The 15,819-nt window shown below is 44.0% G+C and overlaps 1 protein-coding gene and 1 pseudogene across 1 annotated transcript; one reads left to right on the top strand and one right to left on the bottom strand.

Moving 5' to 3' along the window:
- The first annotated feature begins 1,350 nt into the window (after positions 1-1,350).
- Positions 1,351-6,614, top strand: LOC123401862 (L-aspartate oxidase, chloroplastic). Its single transcript, XM_045095717.1, has 8 exons — positions 1,351-1,687; positions 1,818-1,952; positions 2,387-2,741; positions 2,822-3,064; positions 4,108-4,164; positions 4,286-4,366; positions 4,984-5,045; positions 5,244-6,614. The coding sequence occupies exons 2-8, from the start codon at positions 1,831-1,833 to the stop codon at positions 6,256-6,258; spliced, it is 1,935 nt and encodes a 644-aa protein (XP_044951652.1). The 5' UTR covers positions 1,351-1,687; positions 1,818-1,830; the 3' UTR covers positions 6,259-6,614.
- Positions 6,615-6,778: 164 nt separating this feature from the next.
- LOC123401864 lies at positions 6,779-9,909 on the bottom strand (annotated as a pseudogene).
- Positions 9,910-15,819: the final 5,910 nt, after the last annotated feature.

Genomic DNA, 15,819 nt, shown 5'->3' with positions numbered 1-15,819 from the left:
GTTCCTCATTTCGCGGCCCTCGGTCCACACCATGGTTGGCTTCCAACCCCTCCTGAATAAGAATTCTTCCCATTCTGAATCTAGTTCACCAATCTTCCATTCTGCATTCTTCAGCTGCTTCTTTGACCGTACTATGCTGACATACTCGGATTGCAGCTCCATCCCTGTCTTGTTTGTCCTCTGATTGGTATCAGGCCGTTCACTGTCTCTAATGAACATAGAGAGCAGTGACAATCGCTCCACGATGAGATGAAATATGTAGAGTGGCCCATGAGATGGAGATATCTAGTCTGACGGTTGTTCATGCCCGTGAGATCATGATAGATTGTTGCTGAAGAACCGGATAAGATCTCAGCAGTGGCACAAAACCTACCTGCAAGGTTACAAATAGCTAATGACTATCAGCGTTTCTCAGTTGAAACTTGAGATGGCTATATATATAGTATATAAGCATACTAAAAATGATAGGGTAGTATATATACTACCACAAGGTAGTACATGAGACGTATGTGTAACTACATCCGGTCATAGGATGTATTTTTTATATATATATTTTTTCTATCTAGAAGCATAGCCTTTTTTTAAGAAAATGATGTAGAAGCATACGTGGAGAACTGTTGTCTAGATGTTTGAAAGGAAGACATGGACGACGGGAGTGCCAGGGACTTGCCGTTGTCTTGCTGGAGAAAAAAACCCAGGGTGGCTAGGGGTTTGCCGTCGGTGGGGGAGCATCGGGTGCCTAGATGTAGATGAGGGCGACTTCTAGAAGAGGATGAATCCTTCCCCCGCGCTTGGATTATAAAAGGACGTGTGTAAGCTCGTGGTGGGCGATCGCCGTTAATAAAGACGGCGCTGGCTTTGACTGGACGCCATGTGTGAATGGACGCGGACATGAAAAGGCTCGTCGCGTTCGCATCGACACATTTCAAGCATAATTTTAAATCAGAAATGGATCTGCTCGGACACGAAGCAGACGCATTTTGAGTTTGAGTTTCTGCGTTGGGCCATCGCTTTTATGCGCGTGGATTTATATGAACGTGGACAAACGATTTGGGTGCTGCGTTGGAGTTGTTCTTACTAAGATCACGAATTATTTATGAAGTAGGGTCAAATCATGCTAATCTTTCTTCTTTTTGTCGCACCCACACATCTCTCTTCTTGGCTGGGCCTGCGACGCAGCAGCCTGGTGGAAAAGCGCACCCGCTGGGCCCCGCGCGCCCCCGACGACCCGAGATTATTCCCAAACGGAAAAGGGATCGATCGGGACAGCAGTAGTCGACTCGAAAGAAGAAATCGAATCCGCACGACGCCGGCGGCGGCGATGAGACCACCACCACCACCATCACGATGCGGTGTGGCTCCTCGGGGTGCGAGGATTTTTCCTCGCCTTTTCCATTCCATTCCTTTTTCGTCCAATTCTTTCCCTTTCTCCCCTCCCTCCCTCCCTCCTCCCCTCTCGCCCGCGCTGCTGTTTCCCCCTCCTCCGCACGCGCACGCGCAAGCGCTGCCGCTCTCTCCCACCTCCGCCTCTCCGCTCCGCTCCTTGGGAGGGCCCAAAGGGCGTGCCCGCCGCGCTTAACCCCTACCCCGCCACCGCCTCCTTCTCCCCTCCCCGCCATTGGGAGCACCAGCGTCGGCCGGCGCCCCTGCTCCTCCCCACCAACCGCGCGATCAGATCTTTCTAAAGGTACCGTTTTCCATGGCAGAAGAAACGGCTCCCTAGATCTTGCGGAATTTTTATGGCTACCCTACCATGCCAAGATCTCGTGGATTTCTTAATGGACCGATCCATGTGCTTCTTCTTTCTGTCTCTGCAGAGCCGGCGCCAGGATGGCCAAACTAATGGGCGGCTCTGCTGGCCTCCACCATGTGCATGTGCAGGGAGCACACATGCAGGCGTCTCGCCCGCCTTCTCTCTCCTTCAGAGCCTGCGCCCAGCTCGAGATCTCCAGGTGAAGTTGCAGCCCTCTTTCTCGCAGGGTCTGAAATACTCTCATCTGTGCATGTCTCAACAAATGGCCGTCAGTCAAACTAAGCCAGCCACAAATGTTTACTGCAATAATAACCGCAATAATAAGTAAGTCCATGGCCTGCCGTCGCCTAAATTGTAAGCATATAGGACCTGGGGTCATGTCATGCCTGCATGATCATTCAGTTGGTGAGATAGGTATTCACCTTCTTGATTCCCCATCTTTCTTTTTCGATGATTTTTTTTGAAGGTTAAATATATTTTCTAATGGATCCATCTAAGAAACTGAAAACCTGTTAAAAACCTTACCAGTTGGTTGCTGTTGGTTACCTGTTGAAATCGCAAGCTTTGGTGATAAATCCTGAAATGCCGGTCTTCATTGTTTAAGCTGATGACACCATGTTGGCTATGCTGCAGATTTTGCACTACCCCTCGTTTCATGTCCGTGAAGGCTCTCAGTGCTTCGCAACAGCATACGAGGCACAGGTTCAGCTCCATCAGAGCCTCTGCCCTCCCATGCATGCAGGATGACACCACGAGATACTTTGATTTCGTGGTCATCGGCAGTGGTGTCGCTGGCCTAAGGTATGCGCTAGAAGTCTCGAAGCACGGCTCTGTTGCTATCATCACCAAAGCAGAGCCTCATGAGAGCAACACCAACTACGCGCAAGGCGGCGTCAGTGCCGTTCTGTGCCCCAAGGATTCCGTAGAAAGCCATATGCAAGATACTATTGTTGCAGGGGCTTATCTCTGCGATGAGGAGACCGTCAGGGTATGTTTAGCCTCTGCTGCGCCTGTCAGTAGTTGCTTCTTATTGATTCTTATCCTTGAGACATCTGTGTTGCCTTTCAGATAGTATGCACAGAAGGTCCTGAGCGTGTCAAGGAGCTAATAGCCATGGGTGCTTCATTTGACCATGGTGAAGATGGCAGGCTGCACCTCGCAAGGGAAGGTGGACATTCTCACAACAGAATCGTACATTCTGCTGATATGACTGGAAAAGAGATTGAAAGAGCGCTCCTTCAAGCGGTTGAAAATGATGAGAACATATCTGTGTTCGGCCACCACTTCGCCATTGATCTGTTGACCTGTCAGGTTGGTATTTGTGGTTCGTATGCCAGTCATTTGCTGATTTGATGTGTTGCTTCTTTTTGCATTGTCAAACCTTGGGTGTAACTGTAGAGTTGTTTATTTGATGGATAATACTCCCTCCGTTTCTAAATATAAGTCTTTCTAGGCATTCTACTAGAAGACTACATACGGATGTATATAGACATACTTTAGAGTATAGATTCATTCATTTTGCTTTGTATGTAGTCATCTAATGAAATCTCTTAAAAGACTTATATTTAGGAACGGAGGGAGTACTTTTGCTAACTTTTTCTGCTGCCCATTTTGCTGATCTGCACTCATTGCATCTATGTCCATGCATGTGTTTTCCATTTTTCCTTCTATTACTTTGGAAACTTGTCTGCTAGTACTTGTTTTGACAGATACAAGTACATACTAAAACTAGAACTGAATTGAGTAGAGTATATGGTAATGCTTGCTCCTAAAATTCTGTACAAGTACTATACTTGACTGGATGAGAATTTATGGGGATTGGTTACTTACCATTTATGGCTGAATAGCCATTCCCCCTTCTTCTCATAGTGACTTCACAAGCAACAAAATCATGGAATGAAGTATTTAGTGGCTAAAAAAAGACAGAAGAGTCTTATCGCTAAACTGTCCTGTTTTCAGGAAACAGACTAGAAAGTGACAAGGCACCAATGATAGGTATCTTGATGTTGTCAGCCTCCAAATATTTGTTGATAGTGACCTCTTAAAAATGCAACCTTTAATTGTTTCACTTAGTGCTAAATTTGCAGGTCACTTTTTTTTCTATTTCTGCACATGCTAGACTTTGGATTGACAAAGCTGGACCTAGTTTTTGCTCTTATTTCCACTTTTGATTTGTTTAGTTTCAAACACATCCAACTTCATGGTTTTTGTTACTTGAGTTACCCCAAGAACCAAATAACAATTCACATTCCATATATGGAAATGTGTGTGCTATATGTACCATGCCCAACTGGCACCTCCTATTATAGTTTTCACACAAACCGCAGCGATTAAAATGAAGTGTTTTACTGCAGAACAATGGTGAAATCTTTTGTTACGGAGTGGATTCGTTGGACACCAAAGCTCAAAAGGTACATCAACTGTAATTCTTACATCCAACCTGGTATCTTTGTCTTCTAGAAGTACTCTTTTATTGCATTGTTTATCCTTAACTTATATCACCTGGGTCTTATCATCTTTCTTTGTATCCAGGTAGTCCGTTTCATCTCAAAAGTAACATTGCTTGCATCTGGAGGAGCTGGCCATATATATCCCACAACAACCAATCCACCGGTATTTCAAGCACCCATTTTCTATTATCTTTCAATATAGTGCAGGACATGGAGTTTTTGCTCCCGACCTCATATGCTCCCTCATGAACAGTAAAATCAAAAGAACTAGTAAAAAATTCATAAAATTCTGATTTTTTTTTGTGGTAAACTTTGACAATTTTTTTTATGTTTGCAAAATTTCAGCTCGAAATAACATTTGTGGAAGCCGTGGCAAAAAAAAAAAAAAAACGATGCTCCAAAATGCTTTTGAATACATTTTGGACTGTTGATTTTGTTTTTTTCGCCGTGACTTCCACAAATGTTATTTCGTGCTGAATATTGGTATGCATGTAAAACATTTGTCAAAGTGTACCACAAATTTTTTTTTCAGTTTTTTATTTTGTTTAGTATTTTTTTATTTTACTGTTTACAAGGGAGCATTTGAGCTCGGGAGTAGAATAGAACTTTCCATTCTTTTTTGTGTGTTTGTTTATCTTTTGTCTCACATTACAACATATGTTCTGAATGCCGTATGGTAGATGAACATATGATTGTGACTCCTCTGATTTGTCTTTCATATGAAATAGGTTGTCAAATGCTCATAACTCTCCTAATACTCATTAAATCTCAATGTTTCAGGTGGCTACTGGGGATGGAATCGCAATGTGTCATCGCGCTCAGGCTGTGATATCCAATATGGAGTGAGTTTTCCTTTACTCTAAGATTTATTTACCCCTTATTGACTGAAGAACTCACCGATGCTTCCCTGATCATTGTTGCACTAGTAGCAACATGTTGATCTCAGTTGCTTTAATTTTTCCTTATTTGGTTTTGCAACTCGTGCTTGTATCCGAAGTTCTGGAGCTACATAATAAAACATTATTATTTCGCAATGCCAGGTTTGTCCAGTTCCATCCAACTGCACTATCAGACGAAGGCCTCCCAATAAAGCCAGCTAAAACAAGAGATAATGCATTTCTCGTAACAGAAGCAGTCAGAGGAGATGGAGGAATTCTTTACAACCAATCCATGGAGAGATTTATGCCTTTATACGACGACCGTGCTGAGTTGGCACCAAGGGATGTGGTTGCAAGAAGCATAGATGATCAACTGAAGAAACGTGGAGAGAAGTATGTTCTGTTGGACATCAGCCACAAGCCAAGGGAAAAAATTCTTGCTCATTTTCCCAACATTGCAGCTGAATGCCTGCTGCACGGTCTGGACATCACACAGCAACCCATACCTGTCGTCCCTGCAGCTCATTACATGTGCGGTGGTGTTCGGGCTGGGTTGCAAGGGGAGACAAGTGTGAGAGGCTTGTATGTCGCTGGTGAGGTTGCTTGCACTGGATTGCACGGTGCTAATCGTCTTGCAAGCAACTCATTGCTGGAAGCATTGGTATTCGCTCAGAGAGCCGTGCAGCCCTCTATCGACCACATGGTGGATGCTGATGCTGACCCGTGTCTCGCAGAGAAATGGGCACGGCCTGTGCTCTCTGTCTCCATTAGGGACAGTGCACTGTCTGACATCATTGAGAGGACAAAGAAGACCAGGATGGAGCTACAATCCATAATGTGGGAGTATGTCGGTATAGTGCGGTCAACGAACCGGCTAAAGAATGCAGAATGGAAGATTGGTGATCTAGAGTCAGAGTGGGAGGAATTCTTATTCAGGGGGGGCTGGAAGCCTGCCACGGTGGGGATCGAGGCCTGCGAAATGAGGAACCTCTTCTGCTGCGCAAAGCTGGTTGTGAAGAGCGCGCTTGCGAGGCGGGAGAGCCGTGGCCTGCACTTCACAGAGGACTTCCCTTACCTGGAGGAGAGCAAGAGGAAGCCTACAGTGATCTTCCCTACTGCTATCCAAGAGCTGACATGGAGTTCAAAGCCATTGCAGAGGCAGCTGCAGTGCAAATAGTTGCCACACCCATATCATGGAGTTTTGGGGCATGAAGATTCATTAATTTATTAAAATTACTGAATTAGGCTGAAGTAGCCTTTTAATTTTGCAGTATACTAATCCAGCAAAGCTGGAGTTGTAATTGATTCTTCAGTTATATCTAGGCTGAAGTAGCCTCTGTTGTATCAGTGAAATTGCTTATTTTACCATTCACATCATCTTCAGGTGTTGTAACTTGTCAGGTGTGATTGGGATCATGTTCTCATATTTAAGATGTAGTATAGGGCTGCAGATGATTGTACACACTGGTTTGATTTGAATGGCCAGACTTCCATCAAGTTAGATGTTATCAGTACATATTGATCATTTCGTTACTTTTTGACCAATATAACTGCTGATGAAAAATTTAAGATGTTTGCAGTTTGAGTGATCAAACTTGATACTGGCTGGTAATATGTACAGCCCATTTAATAATATAAAACTATGGAAATTGATAATGGAAGTTGCTTAAGACCGTGTTTGTCCAAAACATTGTATATCCTTGAACAGCTCGGGGTACTTTAATAATATATCATGCGCCCAGCAGCTACAGACACATATATATCATTACTGGAAGTGTAGAGCACAACAGTTATTGTACAACCTACAACACAATAAAGTTAGCATGAAATACTTTATCCGGAATGAAAAATAGTAATCAACAACAGGTCTTTAGTACATTAAGCTAAAGATCACAGTGGATGAGATTGTAAGCAGAGATGAGTGAGTTGGTGGCAAAAACCATGAATGCCAGGAAAGATATGGTGATGGAGTTGTTTGCCGTTTTTGGGAAAAGGATGTCTTCACCAGTTATCGATTCAGTCAATTACTCGAGCAGTTGCTGATGCTGACACATAAGATCAAGAATATGCTAGCACCTGCAATACAAAGAAAAAAAATCAGCATTGGTACCTCCTTGCAGAGATTGAAGAACTTGACAAGACATGTGGTGTCGGAAAAGCAAGGCTATTTCATGCAAACAGAAAAGAAAGCTCTGAAAAGCTTATGATATTTTAGGTACAGTCTGTATTAAACAACCACACCTGGAAGCTCTGAAAACCTATTTAAGCATCGTGAAAGAAAACAGGTGATAAAGGATGTCCATTCATATAGCTGCATAAGGAAGAAATATAGAATTAAAAAAAAAAGCAACTCCAGGATAAAATGGCATATCCCTTTTATTTTCTGTCCTCATTTTTGTATTCTTGCTACAGGTACCCAGTCATGACTGGTCATTTGCCTGATTATTGGCACATCGATTGATCATGTTGTCCTGAGTGCTCAGACCCAGTCAGGTTCTTAACAGCGAATGCAAAACACATTTAGGAAGTATGCCAAATGTGAACTGAAATGATAGATACAGACATAAGCGCTAATACAGTATCATCATCACAGCCAGGTGCTACCAGGAAGCACTCGGCTAATAATATCTTCATAGCAACCATTTGGTGCAATACTAAAGCTTCATGCTCAATGGTTAATTGTAGTGTTTGGACTCAGAAATCATTTATAGCAGGGAAGTGAAATTGTTCTGTTCTCTTTCTCTTCGAAAGAATGACCATTAGAGAATAACCATTGTAAGTAGCGAGTGTTTAGCACCAAGTACTCTAAATGTGTCTTTTGTCTTGACGACTACTCAATATCTGTCGATCATTTAAGTAAATGTAACAAAATCAGGCCTCTCACCAGTACCTACAACCATGTCAAAGACATTATGTTCTTCCATTACCCTATCACGGCCTATGACAAATATCCATGTTCTTCATTTGAGTAATCAATTCCTTGGCTTTCACGGAGTCACCGTGATTCAAATAACCCTCAATCATGCAGATGTAAATTTTTGTGTCAAATGGTATTCCCATATCAATCATCTCATTGAATTTTTCCATCCCATCATCCATCCTGCCCATCTTGCAAAATGCAGATATCACAGATAAATAAATGAATTTGTTAGGTTTCACCCCTGCTTCAACATGTCTTCGAAGAAAAGCATAGCCACATCCATCATTCCATACTTAGCATATGCACTAATCAGTATGCAGAAACAATGGAGGTCGGGTACAACTCCGTCTCTTGCCATCAGCTCACAGAGATCGATCATATCAACAAGGGATCCTTCTATAGCGTACCCATGCACCATAGTAGAGTATGAGACTATACTTGGTTTTCGATCATTAACAGTCATGGAATAAAATATTTCCTCGGCTTCTTTGATCCTTCCATTCTTGCAAAAGTAGTCCATGACTGAGTTGCAGGTAACAACATTTGGCATAACACCTTGGCTTCTCATCACTTTCAACAACCTAAAGGCTTCTTTCAACTGACCTAAAGTTAAATATCCATGTATCAAGGTATTATATATCCTATTATGTGGCTGGACACCATTATGAACCATTTGTCGAACGATCAACTCTGCTTTGTCCATTGCTCCTGCTTTGCATAGCGCATTGATAATGTAGCTATATGTCACCTCATCAGGCACAACCCCCTGTCGTATCATTTCATGGAACAGATCGCATGCTTTGCTTACTTCACCCTCCTTAAAGAGACCATCGATTACCAGGTTGTATGACACCACGCCGGGGGAATGGTCAGCACCTTTTTTCGCCATCATCTGGAGCAGGTCAAGCGCAAGCTGGCTTCTCCCGTTGTCGCAGAAGCTCTTGAGAATTACTGAGTAGGAGATGACATTAGCCAGGTCATCACTCATCCTGTGGAGCAGCACGTCCAAAGCCTCATCCGTACGCTTCATGTCACAGAGGCACTTGAATAGGCTGCTGTAGGTAACGATGTTCGTCGGGATGCCTGTCTTGAGGAGGCGGCCAAAGAAGGCAGGGCAGGCCCTAGGTCCGGGCGGCATGCTCGGTGGCAGCAGTCAATTAGTATGCCGTAGGTGTGAGACCCAACGGCGGCCTGCTCGGGCCATGCAGTTGAAGAGGTCGATGGCGAGAGCAGGGCCATCAGTGCAGGCGGTTGAGGGCGGCGCACGCGCGAGGGCAACAAATAAGCCGTTGAGTGCGCGTGCTGATACCGGGACTGGTTGGCGCAGCATTTCGTCGAACAGTTGGTGCGCGAGCTCGGGCATGAGCGTCCCGGAGCCCAGATGATCCTTGAATTCGTTCAGCAGCTCGTGGGCGAGTGAGGAGGAGCTGGGGAGAGAGCGGACCAGAAGGCGTGACATTGCCGCCGTCTAGCCCCTGCAGCGGCGGTGAATGCTGGCGGCAACGACCAAGCCCTTGCTCTGGTGGGAGGAGGACGGACGGAGGAGACGCTGGACAGAGTGGGCTCCCTCCCTCGCTTCTTCCTGCAGCGACGGTGAGTGAGTGCGCGCGCCGGCGAGGACCGACCACCGGCGGGAGGAGCGCGGACGGAGGTGTGGGATTGGGGAATTTTTAGATTCGATCTGGAGCTCGGCGGCACTGCGTTTCGATTTTACTCCCGAGAAGCATGGATCGTCCACTCGTACGGGGATATGGGTAGATAGGGAGTGTGACTTTTCCTTCCGGAAAACTAGATTGTACCCCCTCGGGTACTTCCCTTCACGCACGCACTGCCGTACGTCCCGCACCTTCGCTGGCTCTGCGGCAAACCACCATTACCGAATAATGGAAGGCCATCGCCGGTGCTGGGGCCGAGCCACCAGAGATGTCATGTCATAGACGGATTCGTGCGTATGCATCTATTGAAAAAAAAAACTACAAGCGTGTGTGAAAAAGCTTCAACTGACATGAAAAAGCTTCAACCGGCATGAAAAAAAGCTACTGTACAAACGTTGACGGAAATTTTGCTACAAGCGTTGGCATGGCCGAGCTGCAACCATGATGAAAAAAATGCTACAATCATTATACGAATTTGCTACATCCATCATTCTGTTTTGTTACAACCGTATTGTTTTTTGCTACAGCCATTGGCAGAGCCGAGCTGCAACCATGATGAAAAAAGATACAACCATTATACAAAATTGCTACATCCTTTATTCTGTTTTGTTGCAACCATATTGTTTTTTTGCTACGAGGAGCGACGGTTTCCTGCCACACCGAGGGCGAGTACGGAGCTGGAAAGGCGACCGACGATGAGGAGGACGGCGACCGACGACGACAGGGACGAAGAGCGTATCCCAGCGGCATGGGACTGCAGGGAGAGGAGGTCCAGGTGAGGGGGGTGACCGACGGCAAGGACGGACAAGGTGGGCGTGCGAAAGAAGAAGACGAAGAAGTAAACGCGGGGGGAAGAAGGGAAGAGGAGAGGGGAAGATCATACGGTTGGGGATGGCTGCATCAGACGGCTAGGTGGCGACCGGCCGAAACTGCTGGGCGCCGGCGCCTAGCACTCCCCTTTTTATTTAGGTTCAATCTGATTAAAACGAAGAGACAACAAAATTGCGATAGGGCATAATATCCCTCTCATCTATTTTGTGTCATACGCTCTTGGATTCTCTATTTTGACCTATGCTGTACACACGCACATTGAAAAGATATCTCTTATGATATTTGTGATCTTTATAATCACGCCCCGTAGAAATATGCGTCGTCACATTCGTTATAAAATAGAATGCGCTACCTAAATGAATAAGTTATTTTGTAGGATTTTTTTAAATATTTTCTTTCATTCGAGCGAGATTCCATGGAAGATTTTCTTTTTTGGTGAGAAATTCCATTGAGGATTTGAGTTAAGTAATATGTATATATTGTATTTAGTGTCCAAGCTGAACTTTGAGTAAAATTGACACAGTTCCAAGACTATATAATGTAATTTCATAACAAAGAATTATGTATATATTTCTGTTTTCAAATAAAATAAAATTGTTTGTTATAGTAGGAAAAATGTGTTGCTAAACTATATGTCTAGAGATGTGCCAATAACAATGCATGCTTAAAGTTAAATGAATTACTTATAGAAGTAAAAAAGATTATTATAAACAAGATTGAATTCATGGTTTTTTACTTGCCCAAAAGAAGGTGAAATATACATAGATACATGGGTTAGTTTTATTCACGAAGATGGAGCACCGCAAGGCCATAAACCTATTGAGGAAGAGTTGCGGTCTTCATGGACGAGTGCACGGGGAAGAACTCACATGTCCTCGCCAAGAACCAAAGATGATTTACAGTACATCCACCCTAAACACGCGCTCAGACAAAACAGTCTAACTTAGTTGTATTTCTTCGAGCTGGCCAAGCCGTTAGAATCGCCAAAAATGCTGAAATAAACTGCAAAATCATAAGAATGCATTGGAAACTGCCGACAACTTTTACCGGGGCCGTTTTGCACACTTCTCTACCTTTTGGGTCTCGCTCGTGCAACCTAGAGGTCATATTTCAAATATAAATATTACAATCCAAATATGATGTTTGAAAATAAAATAGTTCAAATTTAAATTCAACTTAGTATGCTATATGGTTTAGTTGTCACCTTGAAGCGCTCATAGTTGCTCAATTAGATCATTAGGAAGATGTTGTGAGTTCCTTGATACCGGAATTATTTATCCTTTGGATGAAATCCTGAAATGTCACGTGATTCTGGGGTGGAAGTTGGATACGATCAAACATGGCTGAAAATCGCCTCATCCTCATCCTCCACAATCATGTTGTGCATGTCCACATAAGTTGTTATCACTCCCACAACTTCTATGAATTTCATATTTTTGCAGGTCCTCGAACAACTGTATAACGGGTTTGAAGCACTTCAAATGCCATCTTCATATCCTTTCTAGCTCCTTCCTGTCCTAGGGGAAAGTGAGATCTTTTATAACCCCTTGGCCTAGGGATGATTTCAAAGAAGGTCCACATGGAGGATAGATTCCATCACAAAGATATTAGTCCATGTTATAGCATAGAACATTGATGGTATAGTTGCACGGGGGAGATTGTCTTGCAGTTAACCAAACAAACAATGGAGGTCGCTACCGACTGTGGATGTCATTATGTGAACAGGGCATGCCAAAGAAAGAGTGACAAATCCATAGGTCTTGTGATGCAACTACTTCAAGAATGATTGTGGGCTTCTTACAATGCCCCTGATGTTGAGTGTTGAGCATATGGCAGTCCTTCCATTTCGAGCGCATGTAATCTAGGGATCCAAGCGTACCTGGCCACCCTCTTGCTTTCAACGGTACTAGGAACCTTCTAGCGTCTGCAACTGTTGGTTCTGTCAAGTACTCTGGTCCAAACACCTTGACTACCACAATAGAAAATCCGACTGTGGCTTTGAGGCATGTGTAGGAGATATGCCCTAGAGGCAGTAATAAAAGTTACTTCGTATCTCCTGTTTCGTAATGAATGTTTATGCTCCATGCTATAACTACAATGATTCTCGAGTCTACAATATCCACGAGGCTCGGAGGGAAACTCATTTGAACGTGTGGTATAATAAACAGAAAATTGTATTCCTAGTCATGCCTCTATGACTAGCTCAAGTATTGCATGATGATTCTGTTATCCTGGTCATGGGCATGGCTATCCCGACAATTTTGAGGGCACAATGTTAGAAGGACATTTGTGTTGAATCGACTCGCATTGGTGTTATGCTATGAGATACATCCATCACAAGTTAATGGTTAATAACACAGAGATAGTTAACATTTGCATAATTCCTTAGACCATGGGAATATCGAGTTCCTTCGTACTTGCTTCGTGAACTTTGGGGTTTGTTAAACGTCATATGTACAGGGTGGCTATTACGGTGGCTATTACGGTGGCTTACAGGTTCACGGAAAAGTATGACAAGTAACTTGGTAGCTCAAGATTGGGATTTTCTCCTCCGATTATGCAGAGATATTATTGGGCCCTCTCAGTGTTGCGGTATCCATAATCTCTGGCCAGATGATACGTCTCCGTCGTATCTAATTTTCCAAACTCTTTTGCCCTTGTTTTGGACTCTAATTTGCCCGATTTGAATGGAACTAACCCGGACTAACGCTGTTTTCACCAGAATTGCCATGATGTTGTTTTTGCGCAGAAATAAAACTTCTCGGAATGACCTGGAAATTTACGAGGATTTTTTGTGGAATATATAAAAAATACTGGCGCAAGAATCAACCGGAGAAGTGGAGCGTGGAGCCCACAAGCCCACCAGGCACGCCTCCTGGCCGCGCCTAGCAGGCTTGTGGGGCCCACGTTGCTTCACCGCCTTCAATTCCAGCGCTATTTAGTCCCTTTCGTCCGGAAAAAAATCAAGGAGGAGAGTTCATCACGTTTTACGATATGGAGGCGTCGCCACCACCTGTTCTTCCTCTGGAGGGCAGATCTGGAGTCCGTTCTGGGCTCCGGAGAGGGGAGATCGTCGCCATCGTCATCACCAACCTTCCTTCATCGTCAATTCCATGATGCTCTTCACCGTTCATGAGTAATCTCATCGTAGGCTTGCTGGACGGTGATGGGTTGGATGAGATCTATCATGTAATCGAGTTAGTTTTGACGGGGATTGATCCCTAGTATCCACTATGTTCTGAGATTGATGTTGCTACTACTCTGCCTTGCTTAATGCTTTTCACTAGGGCCCGAGTGCCATGATTTCAGATCTGAACCTATTATGTTGTCATCAATATATGTGAGTTCTTGATCCTATCTTGCAAGTTGTAGTCACCTACTATGTGTTATGACCCGGCAACCCCGGAGTGACAATAGCCGGAACCGCACCCGGAGATGACCATAGTATGAGGAGTTCATGTATTCACTAAGTGCTAATGCGTTGTTCTGGTTCTCTATTAAAAGGAGAACCTTAATATACCGTAGTTTCCATTAGGACGCCTCTGCCATGGGAGGGGTGGACAATAGATGTCATGCAAGTTCTTTTCCCTAAGCACGTATGACTACATACGGAATACATGCCTACATTACATTGACGAACTGGAGCTAGTTGCATATCTCTCCGTGTTATAACTGTTGCATGATGAATACCATCCGGCATAATCATCCATCACCGATCCAATGCCTACGAGTCTTTTCCTACTGGTCCTTGCTACGTTACTTTGCCGCTACTGCTGTTACTGCTATCACTGCTGCTACTATTACTCTGTCACTACTGCTACTGTTACTGTTGCTATCACACTACTCTGCTACTGATACTTTGCTGCAGATACTAAGTCTTTCAGGTGTGGTTGAATTGACAACTCAACTGCTAATACTCGAGAATATTCTTTGGCTTGCCCTTGTGTCGAATCAACAAATTTGGGTTGAATACTCTACCCTCGAAAACTGTTGCGATCCCCTATACTTGTGGGTTATCAAGACCCTTTTTCTGACGCCGTTGCCGGGGAAGCATAACACTATTCTCTGAGTCACTTGGGATTTACGTCTACTGATCACTATGAGGAATCTGAAAGATCCAAGAACTAAAGTCTTGCCCTCAACTACGAGGACAGGTAAGGAACTGCCATCTAGCTCTGCACTTGATTCACCTTCAGTTATGAGTAAGTTTGCGACACCACCTCCTGCTAGAAATTTTAATGTGTCACATGTGCTTGGTGATGCTACCTCTACTATCCATGATGCTTGTGATGATGCTATGCTTGATAATGCTTTGCCACTAGGTGCATTCCTTGATGCACAAATTGCTAGAGTTGCTGCTAGATGTGATGATACTTCTGAAACTTTTGAGATTATTGAAGTAGAACCTGCTATTTTGCCTGTTAGAACTAGCTCTCCTAGATATGAATTGCCTGATATGCGTGAGGGTTATGTTATGGAGGGAGAGATAGCTGAGGACTTTCTTGCTTGTAAGGATAGCTATGATGTTGAGAAATTACTGTGCAAGTGGAAAGAAAAATCTCTGAACGCTAGGATGAAATATGACCCGAAGTTTGCTACTTCGCCTATCTTTGTGACCGATAAGGATTATGAATTCTCTGTCGACCCTGAGTTAATCACTTTGGTCGAATCTGATCCTTTTCACGGTTATGAGTCTGAAACGGTTGCAGACCATCTTACCAAACTGCACGATATAGCCACCCTATTCATGAGTGAGGAAAAGATCCGCCACTACTATATCCTTAAGCTGTTTCCTTTCTCACTAAAGGATGATGCTAAGACTTGGTTCACCTCTCTTGCTCCTGGTTGTGTGCGTAGCCCCCAGGATATGATCTACTACTTCTCTGAAAAATATTTCCCTGCCCATAAGAAGCAAGCTGCCTTGCAGGAAATATACAACTTTGCGCAAGTTGAAGAAGAGAGTCTCCCACAAGCTTGGGGGAGGCTCGTCCAGCTACTGAATGCTTTGCCTGATCACCCTCTTGAGAAGAATGAAATACTTGATATCTTCTATAATGGACTAACCGATGCTTCTAGAGACCACCTAGATAGTTGTGCTGGTTGTGTTTTTAGGGAACGAACTGTAGAACAAGCTGAGATCCTATTGAATAATATCTTGTGCAATGAGAATGCTTGGACTATTCCCGAACCACCTCCTAAGCCAACTTCGAAGAAAAGAGGTATCCTATTCCTCAGTCCTGAAGATATGCAAGAAGCTAAGAAATCTATGAAAGAGAAAGGCATTAAATCTGAAGATGGCAAAAATCTACCACCTATCGAGGAGATCCATGGT

The sequence above is a fragment of the Hordeum vulgare genome, chromosome 6H, assembly GCF_904849725.1.
Source record: "Hordeum vulgare subsp. vulgare chromosome 6H, MorexV3_pseudomolecules_assembly, whole genome shotgun sequence".
Taxonomy (NCBI): domain Eukaryota; kingdom Viridiplantae; phylum Streptophyta; class Magnoliopsida; order Poales; family Poaceae; genus Hordeum; species Hordeum vulgare.
Note: the sequence above shows the minus strand (reverse complement) of the source record. Positions and strands in the feature narration are given on the sequence as shown.

What these genes read in the sequence shown, in the direction of transcription:
- LOC123401862 (XM_045095717.1), top strand. Translation starts at nt 1,831, where the DNA reads ATGGCCAAACTAATGGGCGGCTCTGCTGGCCTCCACCATGTGCATGTG. An exon ending in TTGATCTGTTGACCTGTCAG is followed by an intron (nt 3,065 to 4,107) that starts GTTGGTATTTGT and finishes GTTTTACTGCAG; the next exon opens with AACAATGGTGAAATCTTTTG. An exon ending in CCACAACAACCAATCCACCG is followed by an intron (nt 4,367 to 4,983) that starts GTATTTCAAGCA and finishes TCAATGTTTCAG; the next exon opens with GTGGCTACTGGGGATGGAAT.